Raw genomic sequence first — 26289 nt, forward strand, 5'->3', positions numbered from 1 at the left:
TTCTCCTGCCTCAGCCTCCCAAGTAGCTGGGACTACAGGCGCCTGCCACCACGCCCGGCTAATTTTTTGTATTTTTAGTAGAGACAGGGTTTCACTGTGTTACCCAGGATGGTTTCGATCTCCTGACCTTGTGATCTGCCCACCTAGGCCTCCCCAAAGTACTGGGATTACAGGCGTGAGCCACCGTGCCCGGCCAATACAAACTTTTAAAAAGCACCTTTTTATTCTCCTGGTAAATTTTACAATGCAATTTACCAGGAGAATTTATTTTACTGTGTATTCCAACATTAATTGCATTATAAAGAAAACGATCAGACATTCCTTGATGAAATCTTTCAAAATTTCCTTAATACTTCAGTTATACTATACTATTTACAGCTGTGTAATTACTTTCACTTATCTTGCTCACTCCTGAGAACAAACTTTGGATCAAAGGAAATTTGTCTGGAAATTTCTCCAAAATTATCTCTTCAAAAATTTTATCTAAGACCGTGATTCCTCAAAGAACTAAAGGCAGAAATACCACTTGACCCAGCAATCCCATTAACAGGTATATACCCAAAGGAATGTAAATCATTCTATTATAAACATACATGCATGTGTATGTTCATTGCAGCACTATTCATAATAGGAAAGACATAAAATCAACCCAAATGCCCAACAATAATAGACTAGAAAATGTGGTATACATGCAGCCATTAAAAGGAAAGAGATTGGGCTAGGTGTGCTGGCTCAATCTTGTAATTCCAGCACTTTAGAAGGCTGAGGTAGGAGGATCACTTGAGTCCAGGAGTTCAAGACCAGCCTAGGGTAACATGGCAAAACCCTGTATCTACTAAAAATAAAAAAATTAGCCGAGCATGGTGACATGTGCCTGTAATCCCAGCTACTTGGGAGGCTGAAGCAGGAGAGTGGTGTGAACCCAGGAGACGGAGCTTGCAGTGAGCCGAGATTGCGCCACTGCACTCCAGCCTGGGTGACAGAGCGAGACTCTGTCTCAAAAATAAATAAAATAAAATAAAATAAATCCTTCATCTCTTTTCTTCCCTCTGATCTCTTCCCTTGGTATATTCTGGAACCCTTCAATCCATACCAAAGTCTTTAAATGGCTCTTTCATGTTTTCTTACCTCCTTATTTCTCTGGGCTACATTCTAACTGAGTCCAATAAATGCCAATACTTGAATTCTCCCTCTCATGGCACCTAAAGCAGTATTTTTCCTCAGTAACATAATGTACTGTTTTAAGAATTTACTTTCAACTTTCGAGACTGCTGTTTCATATCTTGTTTCATCTTCCTTATTTTGTATAAGACAGAATTTCTTCTTTCATCCCTCTAGCATCTTCAACATACTTATTCATTATTTTATTATTTATCCCTCCCCTCTTATGTTTCTGTCATTACCTCCATGGCAGAACCAGATCATATAAAAGACAAGAGTGGGAATTTTCAGACTCTTCCCTAAAACAACATTGGGAATTTTCACAGACCCAGTCACCAACCAAATGAACAGACATTTCAATTCAGGTGTCAGTTATAAGAATTATGTCCATCTTCTCCCTTTCCTCAGCTTTTGATTTCCTGTAAGTGATGTTTTAATAAAAATTGCCATGCAAACTACTACCCTTCTGAATATTAAAGGAGCCTCTATTAATAAATACACGGACAATAAGCACAAACTGGACGTCTCAAGGGTAACTTGAGATACACGATTACCCTAAACATAAGCCTATGCAGTAGTTATTGGCACTTTCCTTCAGCCTGCTTTACAAATGGGGAGACTCACATTAGGCCTTGGCTTCATGTAATAATCCCGATTCGATTCTCCTATTCTTCATGAAGCACTTTAACACTCAACAACCAAACTCCTGGCTTTTTAAAGCATATGCTTCTCTGCCCTAAACCCAATCCTGTTCATCACTTTGTAGTTTTCTTCCATACAAACCACAGAAATGCCTACTTTGTTTCTAAATCACTGATGTCTGCTTGTATTATCTTGCTCTTTATTTTTTATTTTTGAGACGGAGTCTCGCTCTGTCACCCAGGCTGGCGTGTAGTGGCACAATCTTGGCTCAATGCAACCTCTACCTCCCGGGTTCAAGCAATTCTGCCTCAGCCTCCTGAGTAGCTGGGATTACAGGCTTGCGCAACCATGCCCAGCTAATTTTTTTTTTATTTTTAGTAGAGATGGGATTTTACCATATTGGCCAGGGTGGTCTCAAACTCCTGACCTTCTGATCTGCCCGCCTGGGCCTCCCAAAATGCTGGGATTACAGGCGTGAGCAACCACGCACAGCTGTGCTCTTTATTTTTTCTTGTTGTTGTGTTTTGTTTTGTTTTGTTTTGTTTTGTTTGAGACGAAGTCTTGCTCTGTCGCCAAGGCTGGAGTGCAGTGGTGCAATCTTGGCTCACTGCGACCTCCGCCTCCTGGGTTCAAGCAGTTCTCCTGCTTCAGCCTCCTGAGTAGCTGGGATTACAGGAGCACACCACCACATCCAGCTAATTTTTGTATTTTTAGTAGAGACAGGGTTTCACCATGTTGGCCAGACTGGTCTCAAACTCCTGACCTCAACTGATCCACCCGCCTCAGCCTCCCAAAGGGCTGAGATTACAGGCATGAGCCACCACACCCAGCCTAAAGAAGTACTATTTTTAATACAATAAAACTGGAAACAGTTCAAATAAAATCTAGTTAAATAAACCATGACCCAACTATTTTAGGAAGTACTGCCAAAATAATAAAAATCAGAAGGTAAATTCATAGAAAAAAATGTGCCCAAAAGACTGCCACATAAAAAAATTACAAACGTTTATAAATTTTAAATATAGCCAGTAAAAAATATTAATAATTAAAATTACAGTAAAAATAACATGAAGCAGATTTCAAGAGAGAAACAGTAAGAAGAAGTTGAAAGGTGGGTTAACACCAAATTATGGACAGAGTCCTGACTATGGATCATTATCTTTCAGAAAATGAGAAACAAAAAGTTTCAGCCAAAGACAGCTGGGAGTGGTGGCTCATGCCTGTAATCCCAGCACTTTGGGAGGGTGAGGCAGGCAGATCACTTGAGGTCAGGAGTTTGAGAGCAGCCTGGCCAACACGGTGAAAGCCTATCTCTACTAAAAATACAAAACAAACAAACAAACAAACAAAAAATTAGCTAGACGTGGTGGCAGGCACCTGTAACCCCAGCTACTCGGGAGGTTGAGGCAGGAGAATCGCTTGAACCTGTGGGGCAGAAGTTGCAGTGAGCTGAGATCGTCCACTGTATTTCAGCCTGGCTGATAGAGAGAGGCTCATTCTCCAAAAAAAAAAAAAAAAAAAAAAAAAGTTTCAGCAGAAAAGACACAGCATAAGAGTATAATTAGAAAAGAGTAATATGGATGAAGAGAAGAATACCATGAATTAAAACTGAAAACACTTCTATTGGTCAATGTTTTATTTCAAATATAGATGATGATAAGAGTTTGTTAATATTAAAAATAAGGACTGGCATTAAGCTTTAATACAATATGCATGAAAATTATTTTTACATAAATATCTGATAAAATAAAGGCTTACATTTAAAGAAAAGGAAGTAAGGCCGGGCACAGTGGCTCACGTCTATAATCCCAGCACTTTGGGAGGCCGAGGTGGGCGGACCACAAGGTCAGGAGATCGAGACCGTCCTGGCCAACGTGGTAAAGCCCCATCTCTACTAAAAATACAAAAATTAGCTGGGCATGGTGGTGTGCACCTGTAGTCCCAGCTACTTGGGAAGTTGAGGCAGGAGAATCGCTTGAACCTGGGAGGCGGAGGTTGCAGCAAGCCGGGATCACGCCACTGCACTCCAGCCTGGCGACAGAGAGACACTCCATCTCAAACAAAAAAAAAAAAGAGAGAGAGAAGAAAAATATCTGAAATGCAATTATCAAAATTTTACATAAAAATACATTTCTGTCATTTTTCTGCTTGTATTTCTACCTAAAGGTGGGAAGCAATAGAAAAGGTCTTTAAAATTAATGCTTCCGTAGCTTGTTAACAATTCTTCCATTAAAGTATAATGAGGCCGGGCATGGTGACTCATGCCTGTAATCCCAGCACTTTGGAAGGCAGAGGTGGGTGCATCACTTGAGGTCAGGAGTTTCAGACCAGCCTGGCCAACATGGTGAAACTCCATCTCTACTAAAAATACAAAAATTAGCTGGGCGTGCTGGCACACACCTGTAATCCCAGCTATTCAGGAGGCTGAGGCACAAGAATCCCTTGAACCCGGGAGGTGGAGGTTGCAGTGAGCCACTGCACTCCAACCTGGGCAACGGAGTAAGACTCTGTCTCAGAAACAAAAGTATAATGAATAAATTATCAAGCTTAATGGCAAAAGGTCACAAATCTATTTTTATATTAAACTTATATAATTTAAATATTGTCATCCATTGCTTTGGGTAACTGGAAATTCAATACATGTTTCACCATTTAGCATCATCCCACTAATCCACCTCCTTCCCTGCCCACACAAATTCCAGGACTCTTGAACACAACACGTTAATCTGGTAACATACATAAAAAGAAAGAAACACTAAACACCCTTAAGGGCTTCAAAAAGAAATATAGGTAAAAAATATAATAGAAAGTATACTAATGAAAAGTTGTCTGTTTTAGTTCTAATAGTAATTCCGTTTCACAATTACCTAATTTTTTTTTTTTTTTGAGATAGAGTCTGGCTCTGTACCCCAGGCTGGAGTGCAGTGGCACAATCTCGGCTCACTGCAACCTCCACCTCCTGGGTTCAAGCAATTCTCCTGTACACTTCGTGTGAAAGGTGAAATAGTACAATTTACGGGAGAGAAATACAGTATTTATATATTTCACAATTTAAAAATATCCTTTAGCCAAATAATTCCACCTCTAGCATTTTAAAATGTTTAAAAATGTAGAGACGAACATAAATAATAAACACATTTAATGACAGTGATAAAAATATACACACTAAAGAAAAATAATTATGGCTTATCCTTACAATGCATTAGTGAGAATGGTGCTCCTGCAGAATACTTAGTATTTATGGACTAAATGAGAAGAGATAAAAGAGTAAGAAAGTTATGGCCGGGCGCGGTGGCTCACGCCTGTAATCCCAGTACTTTGGGAGGCTGAGGCAGGTGGATCACGAGGTCAGCAGATCGAGATCATCCTGGGTAACACGGTGAAACCCCATCTCTACTAAAAAACATACAAAAAATTAGCCGGGCATGGTGGCAGGCACCTGTAGTCCCAGCTACTCGGGAGGCTGAGGCAGGGGAATGGCGTGAACCCGGGAGGCAGAGCTTGAAGTGAGCCAAGATTGTGCCACTGCACTCCAGCCTGGGCGACAGAGCCAGACTCTGTCTCAAAAAAAAAGAAAGAAAGAAAGAAAGAAAGTTACAAATGATGTAGTTCTGGTTATTCCTAATTCACTACTTAAGAATTCTTTTTTTATATCCCTTCTTCTTTCAAATACTCTGAAAGACACATGTGTTACTTACACTAAATCAGATTCAAAAAAAAATCAAGACAATAAAAATTCTCTTGGGCAGCTTCTAGTAGACCTTTTTACTTAGAACAATTTAAACAAAAGTACATCTTACAATTAAACAGCCATTCCTGACACTCTTTGCAAAACAAAGCAAAATAATAACCTTTCAGGATAAACTGAAAGGTTGCTTACATAATCAACAGAAGTATATAAAGTGCCAATATATACACTAACTGATTCCACCCAAGTTATTAACTGTATTGCTTTATACATGAAATAAAAACTTAAAATTTACCTGCATTGCACTTTTCCCCAGTTTCACCACCTCAAATAATGTGACAGGCTCCCCTTCCCCATTCTGTTGAGGGTGTCCATTAGCTCTTCCACGGCCTACTCCTCTAATTCCAGCTTCAATTCTGCTCTTCTCACCTGGAGATTTTCGAGGTTTCTTATTTGTAGACTGAAAAAAAGATAAAAAAAGATTCCATTCGATTAGGTTTACTTTGCTTTATATAAAATGATCACTACTATAGAAGAAATATAATCCCTAACCAAAAGAAACTTTAAAATTTCTTCTCAGTAATTCAAAAAAGTGCAAAGAGCAAAACATAAGTTTATATATAAAAGGTATGAAGGTAACTTTCTTTTGTTTTTTGAGACAGAGTCTTGCTCTGTCGCCCAGGATGGAGTGCAGTGGCACTCTCTTAGCTCACTGCAGCATCCTCCTCCCAGGTTCAAGTGATTCTCCTGCCTCAGCCTCCCGAGTAGCTGAGATTACAGACCCCACCACCATGACCAGTTAATTTTTGTATTTTCAATAGAGACGGAGTTTCACCATGTTGGCCAGGCTGGTCTCGTACTCCTGACCTCAAATGATTCGCCCACCTTGGCCTTAAAAAATGCTGGAATTAACAGCATGAGCCACCACACCTAGATGATGTTTTAAAAATTGCTTTAGTGTTTTGTACAATAATAATGCCAATGTTGAATATTTTAACCTTGCGCCTTCTTGACATTTCCTTCTGCATACATTCATTGATACTCTCCTACTTCCTCAGAAATCTTGTACAGAAAACATTTCTGGGAAATGCCATATATTCAACTTCTACCCCTGCTGAAATGCTCAAGTATTTCTTAGTCATGCAACAAATATGCTGAACATATCTGGAACTATTTCAGGTACTGGCAATACAGCAATAAACAAAACAGACAAACATTCTTGCCCTGATGGAGTTTACATTCTTTAATTAACATACCATCCCCTCCCCCCAACTTTATTTTAAAAAGTTAATACTTGCTATAATCTTATCTCTATCTCACCTTTAGGGCCAAGGATCATTTGAAAAAATTGTTGGCAGTCACTGTATCTATTCCTGTTAATTTCATTCATTCATACATCCATTCATTCACATACAAACTCCTTCTACAGTTGCTACTTCACCAAACTCACCAGTGACACCAACATTGCTAAATGCAATAGACATTTCTTGAAACTCTCTTAACAGACATGACTTTTTTCCTTTCCTTTCAGTTATCTTTCCCCTCCCTGTATTTCTTACCTGCTAGTATTACCTAGAGGTCTCCCCTAAGTATCTTTTCTTCTCAGTCCTTATGCTCTCTATTGAGTAATTTAATTCATTCCCATTATATGCCTGCTTCACTTATCAATTTATGGTCTCTCATCTCCAATGAGATAAGTGTCTCCAATGAGAGACAATAAATTGAAATAAATTTGCCCTGCTTTTTGACACTGAAGCTGGACCCTGTAAACATTTATCTTTTGCCATCTGCTGCAGTATTAGGCTTTGTAAAAGGAAGGTACTAGAGGAACACTACAAGGCATAGCTTGGAGGGGCTTCTTTTCCTTATTACAGTACCTGCTCCCTGCATTTGCTTTTACTGTGTTTCTGACAGGACAGTCCTCTTTTCACTTCTGTTAGTAGTTAATGGCCCTCTAACCATTTCTGTTTGTGGATTAATGTATAGGGTTCATTGCTTAATTTTTAAATAAACTTTTTTTAGAACTTTCAGATTTACAAAAAAAAAAGTTATGAAGATAGTACAGAAAATTCCTAAATACTTTACATATGGTTACTCCTATAATTAACATCTTACATTAGTATGGTACATTTGTTACAATAAACCAATACTGATACACTAACAAAAGCCCATACTTTCTTTGAATTTTTTTTTTTTTTGAGAGGGAGTCTCGCTCTGTTGCCCAGGCTGGAGTGCAGTGACACAATCTCGACTCACTGCTACCTCCGCCTCCCAAGTTCAAGTGATTCTCCTGCCTCAGCCTCTAGAGTAGCTATGATCATAGGCGCCTGTCATCACGCCCAGCTCATTTTTGTACTTTCAGTACAGACAAGGTTTCGCCATGTTGGCCATGCTGGTCTTGAACTCCTGACCTCAAGTGATCCACCCACCTCACCTCCCAAAGTGCCACAATGACAGGCATCAGCCACCACAAGCGGCCTGATTTTTCTTACTTCTTGCCTAATGACCTTTTGGTCTAGGAGTCCATCCAGGATACAATATTACATTCAATCATCATGTCTTCCTAAGCTCCTTTTGGCTGTGACAGTTTCTCAGATTCTCCTGGTTTTTGATGACCATAGAGTTTTGAGAAATATTGATCAGGCATTTTCTAATAGGTTCCTCACTGGAATTTGTCTGATGTTTTTGTCATAACTAGACAAGGGATTATGGGATTTGAGAAGAAAGGAGAGGTAACGTTTTTTTTTTTTTTTTTTTTGGGACGAAGTTAACTTGTTGCCCAGGCTAACGTGCAATGGCGCGATCTCAGCTCACTACAACCTCTGTCTGCTGGGTTCGAGCAATTCTCCTGCCTCAGCCTCCCGAGTAGCTGAAACTACAGGTGTGTGCCACCACCCCGGCTAATTTTTTTTTTTTTTTTTTTTAGTAGAGATGTGGTTTCACTGTGTTAGGCAGGATGGTCTTGATCTCCTGACCTCGTGATCCGCCCACCTCAGACTCCCAAAGTGCTGGGATTACAGGCTTGAGCCACCACGCCCAGCCGGTAACATGCCATTTTTATCACCTCATATCAAGAGTACATACTATCAACATAATTAATCAATGTTGATATTGACCTAAATCACTTGGCTGACGTAGTGTTTTGTCAGGTTTTACTTCTGTACTTTTCTTACTCTTTCCATAGTGTACCCTTCAGAAGAAAGTCACTATGTATAGCCCACATTTAAGGGGAAGTTCCACTCCACCTCCTTGAGGAAGTATTTACACAAATTATAATTCTCTCACATGGAAGATTTGTCTATTCTCAACCATTTATTTATTCAATCATTTATATCAGTATACACTCATCATTTATTTTATACTTGGGGTTCTAATTCAATACTACTTGTTTTGTTTTGCTTTCTTTTTGGAGACAGATTCTCTCTTTGTTGCTCAGGCTGGAGTGCGGTGGTTGCGATCTTTGCTCACTGCAACCTCTGCCTCCTGGGTTCAAGCGATTCTTCTGCCTCAGCCTCCTGAGTAGCTGGGATTACAGGCATGTGCCACTACACCCAACTAATTTTTGTGTTTTTAGTAGAGATGGGGTTTCACCATGTTGGCCAGGCTGGTCTTGAACTCCTGATCTCAAGTGATCCACCCACCTCGGTCTCCCAAAGTGCTAGGATTACAGGCGTGAGCCACCGTGTCCGATGTAATTCAATACTGTTTTACTTTGTTGTTCAAATTGTTTCAGCTTTGGCCAATGGGAGCTCTTTTAGTTGGCTCCCAAGTCCTTATGGCATAATCACATCATTCTGTGTGGTTTTTCATTTCTTTTTTAGCACTTGGCTACTTACTGGCACAAGATGCTCCAGGTTCACCCTGTATATTCCTTGCCCCAGTTCTAGAATCAACCAATAGAAGAAAGAGACTGGGTTCCTTTTATTGGAAAATGATATCAGAGAGTAAGAACTGCACACTGGTTGGCCGGGCACAATGGCTCACGCCTGTAATCCCAGCACCTTGGGAGGCCAAGGCGGGCAGATCACCTGAGATAAGGAGTTCTAGACCAGCCTGGCCAACATGGCAAAACCCCGTCGCTACTAAAAATACAAAAATTATCCAGGCGTGGTGGCACATGCCTGTAATCCCAGCTACTCAGGAGGCTGAGTCGGGAGAATCGCTTGAACCTAGGAGGCAGAGAGGTTGCAGTGAGCTGAAATCGCACCATTGTACTCCAGCCTGGGCAACAGAGCAAGACTCCATCTCAAAAAAAAAAAAAAAAAAAACTGCACACTGGTAATACCAGCACAGGGGTAGACAAGGTGGGGAGGATGACTTGATCCCAGGAGTTCCAGACCAGCCCGAGCAACATGGCAAAAGCCCATCTCTACAAAGTTAGCTAGGGTAGTAATGTGTGCCTGTAGTCCCAGCTGCTCAGCAGGCTAAAGTGGGATAATCGATTGAGCCGGGGAGGTAGAGTCTGCAGTGAGCCGTGATTATAGCACTGTACTCCTGGATGACAGCGAGACCCTATCTCAAAAACAAAACAACAAAAAGAACTGCACACTGGTAATACCAGCACAGGGGTAGACAAGGTAGGGAGGATGACTTGATCCCAGGAGTTCCAGACCAGCCTGAGCAACATGGCAAAAGCCCATCTCTACAAAGTTAGCTAGGGTAGTAGTGTGTGCCTGTAGTCCCAGCTGCTCAGCAGGCTGAAGTAGGAGAATCGAATGAGCCGGGGAGGTGGAGTCTGCAGTGAGCCGTGATTGTAGCACTGTACTCCTGAATGACAGCGAGAACCTATCTCAAAAAAAAAAAAAAAAAAGAACTAGACACTATGTTTTGCTCGTTGCTACTAGAGTACCTTTGCTTCTAGGTTCTTATGTGGACAAAACATAAAATACACCTCCCATATGTTACACATAACAAAGTCACTCTTTGAGCAGGTATCAGTAGCTCAGGCAGTTGGAGGAGCGGCAGTGAACAGGCAGCCCGGCAGCCCAGCTCACTGAGGCTCTCTGTGCACCATGGCCCACTAGCACCCAGTATGTACTCTCCCCACTGCAATGATGCCCAAGAGGAAAGTCAGCTAAGCAGAGGTGGAAGTCGAAGTGAAGAAAGAGTCAAAGAGGAAGACAGGCATGGTTGTCAGCTAAACCTGCTCCTGAAAAGTGGAAATGAAGTCAAAAAAGGCAGCAGGAAAGTACAAACAGGGCCAGGTACAGTGGCTCACACCTGTAATGCCAGCAGAGGTCAGGGCAGGCAGATCGCTTGAGCCCAGGAGTTCAAGACCAGCCTGGGCAACATGGCGAAACCCTGTCTAGACAAAAAATTACAAAAATTAGCTTTTATATATGTGTATATATATTTGTATATAAATTTGTATATAAATATATATTTATAGATACATATATATACACACACACACACATATATACATGTAAAAGGTATAAAGAAAAGGGAAAAGGGGAGCAAAGAGAAAAGAGGCTGATGAGGCTAACCGAAAAACTATAGATTTACCTGCAGAAAATGGACAAAGCAAAACCAAGAAGAGTCCAGCTTCTGGTGAAGCCGGAGAAAAAGAAGCCAAGTCTGATTAATATCATATACTATTATCAGTGGTCCTTCTATTCTAGTAGAATCCAGAGGAATATTTTTATCAACTATTGTATAAATGCAAGTTTTTTAGTAGATCTAGAAACATTTTTAAGAAGAAGGGAATCCTACCCACATCCCATTTTTAAAGTGTAAATGCTTTTTGTTTATAAGAGGTGAAATCGTTCACTGGTTATCTTTTGGTACAACCAGAAAATAGTGTGGGATACTGAATTGTTGTCGGAGGCTTTGACTGTGTTGGGTGTCAGCTTAACATTCCATAGATGGGGGTTACTTTTCATATCCTAAAAGACAAAGCATATAAAATGGCAACATGGAGTTATAGTCCTGAATTAAAAAAAAAAATTTTTGCATTTTAATGTCTTGGATATTTTAAATTATTTCTATTCCATGTTTTTTTATAGCAGAATTTTCTTTTTTTTCTTTTTTTGAGATGGAGTCTCGTCTGCCGCCCAGGCTGGAGTACAGTGGTGCGATCTCAGCTCACTGCAACTTCCCCCTCCCAGGTTCAAGTGATTCTCCTGCCTCAGCCTCCCAAGTAGCTGGGACTACAGGTGCCCACCACCACTCCCAGCTAATCTTTGTATTCTTAGTAGAGATGGGATTTCACCATATTGGCCAGGCAGGTCTCAAATTCCTGACCTTGTGATCCACCCACCTCAGCCTCCCAAAGTGCTGGGATTACAGGTGTAAGCCACTGTACCTGGCCTTTAGCAGGATTTTCTAAAAACCAACAAACAAACAAATAAAAACTCCTTGATCATGGCTCTCCCTGTCAGAATTGTGTGCACTCTAACATCTTTGGTTGTGGTATTCCTGTTTTCCCAATAACTTTGTTAATGTGCTGTGAAAGACTGAATATTTGAGTATGTTGTGTATATGCTTTTAACTGAATTGGAGAAGTGTATTTAACAGCTTATCAACATGTGAAGATACTGGTACTTGATAGACTCAAGGAAAATTTGCCTCCAAATTTTAAGCTGGAAAGTCACTGGAATAACTTTAAAAAAGAATTACAAACTTTTTTTTTAGATTTTCAGTATGTATGTTAAGAATTGCACACAAACTGAAATGTCTGTGTACTAATCCCCAACACAACCAACAAAATCTCAATTATGAAAGAAAAAAAACACATTTACTCTTTGTTCTGTGAAGTTCTAAGGGTTTTGACAAATGCTTGGTGTTGTGTATGCAAAATTAATGGTTATCATGGAGAATAGTTTACTTTAAAAATCCTGTGTATTGCCCGTTCAACCCTTTCTCTTCCCCTTCTCAGGAAACCACTAGTTTTTCCTTTTTTAATCATCATCATAGTTTCCTTTTTTCCACATATTAATATATGGGTTGAGTACCCCTTATCTGAAATGGTTGGAACAAGAAGTGTGTCAGACTTCCAGTTTTTTCAAATTTTAGAATATTTGCACATACATAATGAAACATCTTGGGGATGGAACTCAAGTCTAAACATGAAACTCGTTTATGTTTCATATATACCTTACACACACAGCCTGAAAGGAATTTTACATAATTTTTTTTTCTTTTAGACAGAGTTTCACTCTTGCCGCCTAGGCTGGATTGCAACGGCACAATCTAGGCTCACTGCAACCTCCGCCTCCCGGGTTCGAGCGATTCTCCTGCCTCAGACTCCCAAGTAGCTGGGATTACAAGCATGCGCCACCATGCCCGGCTAATTTTGTGTTTTTAGTAGAGATGAGGTTTCTCCATGTTGGTCAGGCTGGTCTCGAACTCCCGACCTCAGGTGATCCGCCCGCCTCAGCATCCCAAAGTGCTGGGATTACAGGTGTAAGCCATCGTGCCTGGCCATAATATTTTTAATAATTTTGTGCATGAAACAAAGTTTTGACCTTTTTACTTTTTCTTTTTTTTTGAGACACAGTCTTACTCTGTCACCCAGGCTGGAGTACAGTGGCACGATCACAGCTCACTGCAACCTCCCCTCCCAAGCTTAAGCAATCCTCCAGCCTAAGCCACCTAAGTAGTTGGGACTATAAGCACTAGCCACCACACCCGGCTTTTTTTTTTTTTTTTTGGTACAGATGGGTTTTGCCATGTTGCCCAGGCTGGTCTCAAACTCGTGAGCTCAAGATATCTGCCTGCCTCACCTCCCAAATGCTGGGATTACAGGGGTAAGCCACTGCATCTCGCCTTGATCTTGGTTTTAACTGTGACCCGTCACATAAGGTTATGTGTGGAATTTTTTTTTTTTATAAGACAGAGTCTCGCTCTGTCGCCCAGGCTGAAGTGCGGTGGCGCGATCTCGGCTCACCGCAAGCTCCGCCTCCTGGGTTCACGCCATTCTCCTGCCTCAGCCTCCCGAGTAGCTGGGACTACAGGTGCCCGCCACCATGCCCAGCTAATTTTTTGTATTTTTAGTAGAGACTGGGTTTCACTGTGTTACCCAGGATGGTCTCGATCTCCTGACCTTGTGATCTGCCCGCCTCGGCCTCCCAAAGTGCTGGGATTACAGGCATGAGCCACTGCGCCTGGCCTATGTGTGGATTTTTTATATGGCTACATGTTGGGATTCAGAAAGTTTCGAACTTCAGAGCATTTCAGATTTCAGATTTTTCTATTAGGGTTGCTCAACCTGTAACTGGAGTCTAACAACATGTAGGCCTTTTAGACTAACATCTTTCACTTTAATAATATGCATTTAAGATCCATGTCTGGCTGGGCACGGTGGCTCACACCTCTAATCCCCGTACATTGAGAGGACAAGGCGGAAGGATTGCTGAGGCCAAGAGTTCAAGACCAGCCTGGGAAACAAAGCAAGACTCCTTCTCTACAAAAAAATAAAAAATAAAAAAATTTATCAATTGACAAGAAATACAAAGAAAAAAGAAAAAATATCTAAAGATAAAGGATAAAAAAAACAAAAAACAAGAACTAAAAAGTTAGCTGGACACGGTGGCATGTGCCTGTAGCTCCAGCTATGCAGAAGGATGGCTTGAGCCTAGGAGCCTGAGGCTGCAGTGAGCCATGAATGTTCCACTGCACTCCCTCCAGCCTGAACAACAGAGCAAGACCCTGTCTTAAAACAAAAACATTCATCCATGTCTTTTAGTGGCCAAATAGGTCATTCAAAAAAATTGTTGAATAGCATTCCATTCCATGGATGTATCACATTTTGTTAGCCATTTACCAAATAATGGGCATCTGGGTCACCACTGTTAGGCAATTACAAATAAAAAACATTCACAAGCAGGTTTTTCTGTGTACTTAATTTTTAAAATCAGCTATGTATATGCCTAGAGGTATAACTGCTGGAACTTTGAGTAAGACTATGTTTAGCTTTGTATGAAATTGCCAAACTGTCTTTCAAAGTGGCTGTACCATTTTGCATTTCTACCAGCAAGAAATGAGAGTTTCTGGGCCGGGCGCGGTGGCTCACACCTGTAATCCCAGCACTTTGGGAGGCTGAGGTGGGCGGATCACGAGGTCAGGAGATTGAGACCATCCTGGCTAACATGGTGAAACTCTGTCCCTTACTAAAAATACAAAAAAAATTAGCCAGGTGTGGTGGCAGGTGCCTGTAGTCCCAGCTACTTGGGAGGCTGAGGCAGGAGAATGGTGTGAACCCAGGAGGCGGAGCTTGCAGTGAGCCACGATCATGCCACTGCACTCCAGCCTGGGCAACAAAGTGAACAGAGTGAGACTCCGTCTCAAAAAAAAAAAAAAAAAAGAAATCAGAGTTTCTGTGGTATCACATACCTCCCAGGAAACTGATATTGTCAGATTTTTAAATTTCAGCCATTCTAATAGGCATGTAGTAGGATCTCATTGTTGTCTTGATTTGCAGTTCCCAAATGACAAATGATTTGAAGCCTTTAAATAGTTAATAATTATTTTTTAAGACGGAGTCTTACTCTGTCACCCAGACTAGAATGTAATGATGCAATCTCAGCTCACTGCAACCTCTGCCTCCCAGGTTCAGGTGATTCTCGTGCCTCAGGCTCTCAAGGAGATGGGATTACAGGTGTGTGCCACCACACCCAGGTAATTTTTTTATTTTTAGTAGAGATGGGGTTTCACCATGTTGGCCAGGCTGGTCTCGAACTCCTGGACTCAAGTGATTTGCCCCGCCTTGGCTTCCCAAAGTGCTAGAATTACAGGTGTGCGCCACTGTGCCCGGCCAATTAATTCTTTGCATTAATTTTTCTCCATTTGAATTATTGGCAATGATTCTCTCACCAGACTGGACCCAGACTGATTCTTTATATGTGCACTGTCCAACGTGGTAACCACTATCCCCAAACATGGCTTTCAAAGAACTTATACTGGCTGGGCGTCGTGTCTCATGCCTGTAATCCCAGCACTTTGGGAGGCTGATGCGGATGGATTAGCTGAGGTCAGGAGTTTGAGACCGGCCTGGCCAGCACGGTGAAACCCCGTCTACACTAAAAATACAAAAAATTAGCCAGGCATGGTGGTACGCGCCTGTAGTCCTAGTTACTCAGGAGGCTAAGGCAGGAGAATTGCTTGAACCCGGGAGGTGGAGGTTGCAGTGAGCCAAGATTGTGCCACTGCACTGCAGCGTGGGCAACAGAGAGAGGCTCTGCCTCAAAAAATAAACAAATAAAATAAAAAAGAACTTATATTATTTAAGATGTATTTTCAACATCCTAATACAATCTTGTCAATTGGTAGTGATGAAGGAACACTAGTGTTTTATATCTCATAAACAACAGTACAAATGAAATATCTATGGTCCATAGGGTTATTAATACAGAAATTAGAGTTCATTACTGCAGGTAATTCAAGGGACATAGTGATTTTAAAATATTTTAATGAGTATGTATAGGAAAGCAAACCTGAAATACCTGAAAGAAAGCCTGCAGCAACACAGTAAGTAATGAATTTCATGGAAAATATGTTACATATACATAGGAAGTCATTAATCTTCACTGTTCCTATATAAAAATGATGCAATCCAATCTCAGAATTTACAGCAATCTTTAGGACGACTGTATACTATTCAATTTAAATGTGTATCTACATTTCTAGTAAACTGTTTTAAATACACAAATTAGCCCTGCTGTGTAGGAAAATAACTTATCCCAAATACTCTATTCCAAAGCTCTAGAATGGGTTAAGTTGCAGTATGAATGTGCAATGACTTTCCTAGAAGTTTTAAGAAACAAAGATACAAAAACATTCTTTAACCTTTGTGCCTTATCTGGCATAATGAGCTGTGAATGTGAAATAATCCACACCGTATCACAAATAATATATATTAACTTTTTTGGGGACTGCATAATGCAAAAATTTTATACATACACAATTAAAAGATAAAGAGATAAATACGTGCAATATAAAATAATAAACTATAGTATACAAAAATACTTTTCATGGAATTTTGGTTTATAATAAGTGCTAAAAACCTTCTAAGAGAAAGATTATTTTTAGTACCGAGAAGCAGGAAAAGTTTCACAAAAAAATTATGCTGCAAGTTGGGACTTAATGAACTCATAAAATTAGTTAAGAATTAGTATTAGTAAGATTAGCATATGTAGAATTTAGAAAACAAGGGTTCCAGAACGAAAAAACACAATGAGCAATGATGTGAATGTGGGAAAGCAAAAGCCATACATGAAAAAACAAGAGACAGATAGATACCTGACTAAAAAGTTGTGAACAGGGAAATACAATAAAATATTAGGTGTAATATTAGGTTAGTTGAAGATACCCCACACTTTTTCATAAAATGGCATTGCCTGTGAGCTGAGATCGTGCCACTGCACTCCAGCCTGGGTGACAACAAGACTTTGTCCAAAAAAAAAAAAAAAAAAAAAAAAAAAAAAGGAGTGGGGGCACTGCCTGCTTTTTGAATAAGAAAAAACATATTCGTGGCCGGTCGGTGGCTCACGCCTGTAATCCCAGCACTTTGGGAGGCCGAGGCAGGCGGATCACAAGGTCAGGAGATTGAGACCATCCTGGCTAACACGGTGAAACCCCATCTCTACTAAAAATACAAAAAATTATCCGGGCGTGATGGTGGGCACCTGTAGTCCCAGCTACTTGGGAGGCTGAGGCAGGGGAATGGTGTGAACCTGGGAGGCGGAGCTTGCAGTGAGCCAAGATCGTGCCACTGCACTCCAGCCTGGGCAACAGAGCAAGACTCCAGATCAAAAAAAAAAAAAGAAAATGAAAAAAAAGAAAAAACATATTCCCACCCGGCACTATTAAAAAGGATGAAATAGAAAAAGACAAAGACCAAAGGTAGGAAGCTAACAGTACAGCTGCCAATAAAGTAAGCCCTAAAGATACAAACTTGGGAAATGTAAAATAAAGGACAGATGTGGAAGACACAGTGAGCTTATAAAGTAAAAGTCATCAGACGCTGGGCGCAGTGGCTCGCGCCTGTAATCCCAGCACTTTGGGAGGCCAAGGCGGGTGGATCACGAGGTCAGGAGATCAAGACCATCCTGGTTAACACGATGAAACCCCGTCTCTACTAAAAATACTAAAAAAGTAGCCAGGCATGGTGGTGGGCACCTGTCGTCCCAGCTACTCGGGAGGCTGAGGCAGGAGAATGGCATGAACCTGGGAGGTGGAACTTGCAGTGAGCCGAGATCGCGCCACTGCACTCCAGCCTGGGCGACAGAGCAAGACTCCGTCTCAAAAAAAAAAAAAAAAAAAAAAAAAAAAAAAAAAAAAAAAGTCATCAGACCTGAAATTTCAATAGATAAAGGAGACAGGACAAGAGACTTGGAGATGAGGAAATGTAACAATGACTCAGGTTTTAATTCTGTGTTCTTGGAACTGTGGTAGTCTTTAACATAATTAAGGAAGTCAGAACTAAAAACTAGTCTAGTCAGTAGAAGAAAATTCTAAATGAAAAATTAAGAAAACAACAAAGACAGCTTAAACTTAAAAAGAAGTCCAACTAATATACTTCCTAAAGTGATCACAAAAGAGTGCACATTTAAGCTCCAAAAAAATTTTTTATAGAGATCTTTGTTTCTTAGAAAAATAAAAATAGAAAAAGTAGTACAGAAAATTATAAATAGGCTGGGCCCAGTGCCTCATGCCTGTAATCCAGCACTTTAGGAGTCCTACTGGGCAGACTGCTTGAGCCGAGGAGTTTGAGACCAGCCTGGGCAACATGACGAAACCTTGCCTCTACAAAAACTTAGCCGGTGTGGTGATGCATGACTGTAGTCCCACTCCAAAGGCTGAGGTGGGAGAATCACTTGAGCCTGGGAAATCGAATCTGTGGTGAGCTGTGATCATACCACCTTTATTCACAAATAATGAACAATATAGAAAGTACTGATTTAAACTTCACCACTTAAAAATTAGAAAAGATTTAACCATTATAAGCAGTAACATAGCGTATACCCATACATTTTGCTGTGTGAAAGGCAATAATATATGTCAAAAGGTTTCAAAACAAACAGTATATACTAACTTCACTTCTAGAAATTTAGGATTAAAAAAAACAATGGCTATACAGCAAAACTTACTTGCAAAACAGTTCATGTCAGCATGGTTTAGAATAGTTAAGAATTTTTAACATAAATGCTCAACATGGCACCAACTCTGCAATTGGTTTGTCAGTGTCCCACATTAACTCCCTGGGCCTGGTCATTCAGTTTCCAGCCTCTGCTGAGTCCCTCATACTATTCCAAGTGTAGCAGGGGAAATTGAGAGGCCCTTCCTCAAGCTCTGGTCTTAATGGAGGTACAAGGGAGACATCTACAGGGAACCATGAGATCAGTGGTGTTGGAAATGCTAAGTCAGTCCTTCTTTAGGCTGGATGTTGGTAGTGGTCATCACAAAGTCCATATATTTTATATCCAGGCCTTCACCTGGCCTATGGACTTATACCCATGTGCCTGGTTTATCAGTTCAATGGTTCTTCAGCCCATTACAGATAAGGAGCTATACTGAAGATAAGGAGGAACCACTGGAGTCCGAATGTTCCTGAAAGATTGACTTAGTCCTAGCTTAGTCCTCATAAAACCTGATAACAACAGGGTTGGTACTTTTACTCTCTATTTTACAGGAGTTATAACAGATTGTTAAAGGACAACCAAGAAAGGACAAAAGAAGTGACAGTCAGAGGTTGAGAGGAGCCAGAAAAACATAAAATCTAGCAGACATCTGCCACCACATTGTAACATGGTGGTTCCTATCACAATGCTGGGTCAGAAAGAGATTGATTTGGTTTATAATGCTAAACCAAGAGGGTGGGCAAATAAAAATTTTGGTATTTAAAAGAAAAAAAAACTTTGGAATTTGAATATTATGAAATTCCCAACAGTCTACATTAAACTACCAAATAATTTTAAAGATCCAATTTTTATAAGTGACCTGTTAACTTACCCTTCTGGTACTCATTAATCTTTTGTTGTGCATTCTCCATCTTCTATGTATGAATAGACATTTAAAAATAAAAACTGTATCTTTTTATTGTTAGATATGAGTTCTAAATTTCTTTTCAAAGAAAAGTATGTTCAATTCTTTGCCTTCTACTTTTAAACTTAACTTCCTCATAAAGCAACCTTTTCCAATTACCTGCTCCACCCTGACTCATTCCAATCACCTGCTCCACCCTGACTCATTCCGATTACCTACTCCACCTTGACTCATTCCGATCACCTGCTCTGTCATAACCATTTTTCCCACCAAACCACTCACCCCGTCACTCTCTTTAAATTAGCCAATCGGAATTAGTTTAGCCTGTGTGGTCTAACCCTAGCCAATAAGGGAATGACACAGCAGCAGGCGCCACATGCATCAGGGATAAGAACCCCTTCCCCTCCCTTGTCCAAGTGTGCACTCACCATTGTTCCATCTGTAAGGGCGCACCCTTCTATAGAAGTACCTTGCCTTGCTGAGAATTAAAAGAAAATTTTATATTCAAGTGCTATTTCTTTTGCAGCACTAAAACTTTATATACAACATTATTTACCTCTCCTACTCAGCCTATGCAAATATGAAAGTTAAATAATGTTGAGAATATAGAAGTGCTGGTTCTCACTAAGAGAAAAAAATCCATAATAAAACACAAGAGACTAAAGAGGGGTTAAGGTTAGAGAGGTGCTGATTTACATGACAACTACAAGCAACATAAAATCCTGGACTAGACCCTGATTCAGGAAAAGAATAGTTTTTCTTTTCTTTAAGGGATTAGATTATGACAACTGGCAAAATCTAAATGAGATGTATAGATATCATTCTTATATCAATATTATTTTCATATTTTCATAACTGTACTGTGGTTATGTAAGAAAAAATGTCCTTGACTGCAAAGAAATACACAATAAACTATTAGAAATAAAGTGCTGTGAAGAGATATTCTACAAAACAATACTGAATTTAAAAAAAAGTAACATCATGTCTGCAACTTACTCCAAAACAGTTCAAAACTAATAGATACCAAAATACTCATCTCTGCATATGCCATAAAAAATCCATATTTACATGTGTATATGTGTGTACATACATAGAGAGGAGAAGACAGAAGGAAAGAGTGGGAATATGATAAAGCAAATTAGTAAAATGCTAACATTAGGACAATGTGCATGAAGGACAGCTGACAATTCTTCATAGAATTCTTAGAATCCTTCTGTGTTGGAAATTATTTCAAAATGAAAAATTTTTTAAACACCAAAGGGCAGGGGGTGGGGCAGTGCTTATTTAACAAAATTAAAACACCATTCACTCATTAAACATTTACTGAACACTTACTGCAGGTCAGACACTAGTAAATAGCAGAATACACACTAGATAAAAATTCCTGCCTTCACACAACTTACATTCCAGTTGTAGGAGAGAGACAATAAGCAAGTAAGTAAAATGTATGTTACGTTAGCGGAAGGGGAAAACAGTTAAGTCATATTGGGTAGAGGTGGCGATTTGCAATGTTAAACACATCTTTAGGCCTGGCATGGTGGCTCACGCCTGTAATCCCAATACTTTGTGAGGCTGAGGCTGGTGGATCACTTCAGGTCGGGAGTTCAAGCCAGCCTGGCCAACATGGTGAAACCCTGTCTCTACTAAAAATACAAAGATTAGCCAGGTGTGGTGGCGCATGCCTGTAATCCCAGCTACTTGGAAGGCTGAGGTGGGAGAATTGCTTGAACCTGGGAGGCAGAGGTTGCAGTGAGCCAAGATCGTGCTACTACACTCCAGATTACGCAACAGCGCGAGACTCCGTCTCAGAAAAAAAAAAAAAAAAAGGAGAGGCCGGAGTAGTGGTTCCTGCCTGTAATCCCAGCACTTTGGGAGGCTGAGGTGGGACGATCAGTTGAGCCCAGGAGTTTAAGACCAGCCTGGACAACATAGTGAGACCCCGTCTTCACACAAAAATAAATCAGCCATGCGTGGTGGCATGCGCCTGTAGTCCCAGCTATTCAAGGGGCTGAGGAGGTGGGAGAACTGTTTGAGCCCAGGAGTTTGAGAATGCAGTAAGCCACAGCTGCGCCACTGCACTGCAGCCTGGGTGACAGTGAGACTCTGTCTTAAAAGAAAAAATAAAATAAAATAAAATAAAACATAAAATAGAAGTAAAGGAAACAATACTGCCTATAATAGAAACTCCTTATATTATTTGTTTTTGACTGGCTAAATGAAAACCAAAGATACAAGAAATGCCCTTTAAAAGTAATAAATTTTAAAAGGATTAAACTTAAAAAAAAGAAGTGATGAATAGTATTACTACAGCTAAACAAAGAATGCTATCAGTTAAAACTTGATTTATTGTTCAAAATGCAGCTAGTTGATAGAAAATGTCCCATATTTCTTCATAATAGGTACCTGAGGCAGGACTCCAATCTGATCATTCTGACAATTATAACTCTCAAGATTAATTAACAGCTTGGCATTCTGGCTTCCTTAAGAGAAACAGTGTGGGAGTTAGCATATAAATTCAAATCCTAGCTTTCCCATTTACTTGCTGTGTGACCTTAGGCAAATTACCACTTTTTAACTTCATATTCTACTATGTAAACTGCATCTAAGACCTATTTCATAACACTAGTGTGAGGATTAAATAACATAAAAAGCCAAAACAAAGCTCAAAGTAGAAATTCAGGAAGTTGTTTATGTTACATTGTTGGCACAATCAAGAAATGGGACTGATTGAGTTAGGTGGAAGTACAGACAGCCACGTGAACTAATTTGTGTGAATGTATAGACTGAAATATAAATAAAACAAATTTCTAGAATGCTACTTTCTTATACTGGTTGACATTTTTTCAATACTGTAAATATGGCATGAACATGCACTATTTACTTACTAGATTATGTAGTAGTAACTTCAGTAAAAATCAAGTATTTCCTACCACAAAAGGGTTAAGCATTTGGGTACACAGACTTCTTTTCATCAAAAAAGTACAACATTGGTGAAACCCCATCTCTACTAAAAAATACAAAAAATTAGCTGGGTGTGGTGGCGCACGCCTGTAGTCCCAGCTACTCAGGAGGCTGAGGCAGAAGAATCACTTGAACCCAGGAGGCGCAGGTTGCAGTGAGCCAAGATCATGCCACTGCACTGCACTCCAGCCTGGGCGACAGAGTAAGGTTCCGTCTCAAACAAAAAAAGGTACAACATTACAAGGATTCAGCTGTACACACATAAAACTTAAACAGGTTCTAACGAATTATACAATAGCCTGCTGGCGGGATGGTAAATTCTCTTTAGGAAAAATAAAAAAGTTTCTTTAAGGAGACAGTACTTAATCTGAATCCTGTAAGTGAAGAATTTCAAGTTGGGGAGAACAAATTCAAGTAAGCAAACGTGGGCAATTCATTCTCCTACCTTTAAGCAAATCTAGTCTTATTTCCAATTCTGCAGTTATATCCTGAGATTGCCAGGATAGCAATGAAACTTGCCTATGGTCTCAGAAAAATCACATGGTAGTAATGGGAACTAGAATAGTCAACAGCTTCCAAGTGCAAAACTCTCACTTTTCCCAAAATACGTTTGTAAAGAATACTGTACCACCAAATACTTCTACAAATGAAGAAATAATACAAAAAGTTAGTATACTGCATGTCTTCCCCCATTATTTTTTTCCTTTAAATAAAAGTAGAGGATAAAAGCAAGTGTATAGCAAAATACAAGAAGTCTTTCATCTTGTTTTTTATTTTAAGGTTGGCCTGGAGGAGTAATTAATTAAAAATTCTGGCAAACAAGAGGGAAAAATGACTTAACTTATCAAAAAACCAGTCTTGTTGTGTAACTCACTATAAAAGACATATAGACAATAACTGGTTAAGCAACATAACCATCAATTGCAGGGGGTGGATCATTCCTGTGTCATGACTCTAACCACCGAACTAGATTTTAAATGTTCATAAGATGATTACAAACTATAAAACTGGCTATTTGGTGATATTAATAAAATATTTTATACTGGGACTTCACAATGATATTGTGGTGGTGTGAAAAAAAAAAAAAAAGTGGGCTGGGTGCGGTGCCTCAGGCCTGTAATCCCAGCACTTTGGAAGGCTGAGGCGGGTGGATCATCTGATGTCAAGAGTTCGAGACCAGCCTGGCCAACATGACGAAACCCCATCTCTACTAAAAAAAAAAAAAAGAAAAGAAAAGAAAAAATTAGCTGGGCATGATGGTGAGGGCCTATAATCCCAGCTACTCAGGAGGCTGAGGCAGGAGAATCGCTGAACCCAGGAGGTGGAGGTTGCAGTGAGCCAAGATTGTGCCATTGCACTCCAGCCTGGGCAACAGAGTGAGACTCCATCGGTGGGGGGGAAAGAAGAAACAGGCCCTTATTTTTAGCAATACACACTAAAATATTTACAGATGGAATGATGCCTAGAATGACCTTAAAAATAACACAGGATGGAAAAAAAGGAGGAGGGGTGACGAGATGAAACAAGATTGGTCATGATTTGATAAATGCTAAATCTGGGTAATGGCTATATGGGGGGGTTCATTATATGATGTCTCCTATTAAAAGGAGGCTAAGAGTTTCCATTAGAAGAATTTTCATAAAATAGAAAAGAATTACTAATCGCAAATCACATCATAAAAGCAAACATAGAACAGTATAACCCTTAACCCCTTGACAAGCAGATAATAGTATCTTCTATAGGGTTTATGCATGCTTAAATTACGACTGATGCTCGTACAATACATTAAGCTATCTCTCAACGCAGGATTATCTAGAGCTCTTCTAAACTTCCCAATCAGGTTATCAATGAGAATATACTCTGAGACTGGCCCCAAACTCCAAAACAGTACTTGGGAGCTCGTAAGAAATCAGAGTTGCATCTGAAAAGCAGCAAGTCTTAACTAACTAAACCTCATTCATTGTTAGTGACCTTCTCTATGCCTTCGCATGGACTACCATTTATTTACAAAGAGAAGGAGGGCAACAAAATCATACTACAATCATCTCCTTTTTCTGATCACTGCCAAGACAATTTATGTGAAAAAAAGTTTCCAATCTCTATTGTGTCACTGAATTTTTTTTAAGTATTAACCATACTAGCACTAGAATTAACAACTCATATAAACTCATTAACACCGTCACTATTAAAGGAACAAAGAAGACAAGCATAATACATACTGGAGGCCGGCCAGGACGACCCCTTTTTCTTTTTCCTTTGACCTCTGTTTCTTCAAGCTCGCTGCCAGCATCGGAATGGGCAGTAGTTTCATTAGTTGAATCCCTAGAAAATGTTATATTATTTTAGCGAACAAATTAATAAGTATAATGCATTTCTGTTTCACTACTTTCCTTACCTCCTGCTATATGGCTGATTAGAAGTGGTTTATACTTCTACTTTCAGAGAAACTCTCTAGCAAACTAAAAATGTTATCCTCCCTTCCTAATTTCACATAACAGTGAGTGAAATGAATCCCCCAAATAAAGAGGGAAATGAAGAGGAAGAATGACTGTGGAAATGATAGCTGCTATACAAAAATAAATGCAAAATATAACTGCAAAAGACTAATTCTTCAGTACAAAAATATGAAGGCTTAGGAATATTTTTATTTATTTTATTTATTTTATAAAGTCATGAAGGGCAGTGTTATGCCAGTCTTTTCAAAAAAAAAAATACAAACACCTAAGTTATAAGTATTAAGACATACGGCCGGGCACGGTGGCTCATGCCTATAATCTCAGCACTTTCGTAGGGTGAGGCAGGCGGATCACCTGAAATCAGAATTTGGGACCAGCCTGGCCAACATAGTAAAACCCCATCAGTACTAAAAGTACAAAAATCAGCCGGGCGTGGTGGCGCATGCCTGTAATCCCATCTACTCAGGAGGCTGAGGCAGGGGAATCATTTGAACCCGCGGAGGTTGCAGTGAGCCGAGATTACGCCACTGCACTCCAGCCTGGGCAACAGGGCAACACTCTGTCTGAAAACAAAATAAACCAACAAAAAAGACATAAAGGATACTTAGCATATAATTTACAAACAATAATAAAACACAAAACACTCTTTATTGTAAATTCCACATAACCGATTCTCACAAAATAATTTTAAAGATAATTTTTGCCCAACTCTTATATTGGAATCTTTTTTTTTTTTGAGACAGTCTCACTCTGTCGCCCAGGCTGGAGTGCAGTGGCACAATCTCAGCTGACTGCAAGTTCCAACTCCCGGGTTCACACCATTCTCCTGCCTCAGCCTCCCAAGTAGCTGGGACTACAGGTACCCGCCACCACACCTGGCTAATTTTTTTTGCATTTTTAGTAGAGATGGGGTTTCACCGTGTTAGCCAGGATGGTCTCGATCTCCTGACCTCATGATCCACCTGCCTTGGCCTCCCAAAGTGCTGGGATTACAGGTGTGAGCCACCGTGCCCAGCCAATTATTGGAATCTAACCTACAGCTGCAACTGATGAATGAATAGGAATTTTAACATGAAAGGTGGTTTCTATTTTTGTTCACTTTAATGAGTAGGATGCAAGTAAAATTATAAAGACATTTGTTGAAACTTCACTCATTAGTCAATGGTGTGAGCAACTTCTCTGCTGACTCAGATAAGAGCTGAGGAAACATGCTTCCTCAATTTTTTGTTATTGTATTGTAATGGGTATAGACCACCCGATACACCTTTAAGTTGAATCTGCATTGTTAACAATTTCTCTATCACTTTCTTAAGTCTATAATCAACAAAACAATAAATTAAGCGTTGATTTTTATCATTTGCTGATTTTCACGGTGTACATATTCCTACCATAGCCAAT

The 26289-nt window shown here is 40.0% G+C and overlaps 1 protein-coding gene across 10 annotated transcripts in view; it reads right to left on the minus strand.

Annotated features, from left to right (window-relative positions):
- STAG1 (STAG1 cohesin complex component) overlaps window positions 1-26289 on the minus strand; it is a 408398-nt gene that overhangs the window by 256029 nt on the left and 126080 nt on the right. For 7 of the 10 annotated variants that reach the window (XM_016942000.4, XM_016942001.4, XM_009446530.5 and 4 more), the window contains exons 3-4: window positions 24655-24757; window positions 5787-5951 (exon numbers count right to left, since the gene is read on the minus strand). In XM_016942000.4, the coding sequence (XP_016797489.1) occupies window positions 5787-5951; window positions 24655-24757 (268 nt within the window). The remainder of the gene's footprint in view (window positions 1-5786; window positions 5952-24654; window positions 24758-26289) is intronic. The other 3 variants (XM_063806248.1, XM_063806249.1, XM_063806252.1) reach the window with 1 other exon arrangement.

The sequence above is a fragment of the Pan troglodytes genome, chromosome 2 (genome assembly GCF_028858775.2).
Source record: "Pan troglodytes isolate AG18354 chromosome 2, NHGRI_mPanTro3-v2.0_pri, whole genome shotgun sequence".
NCBI classification, from domain to species: Eukaryota; Metazoa; Chordata; class Mammalia; order Primates; family Hominidae; genus Pan; species Pan troglodytes.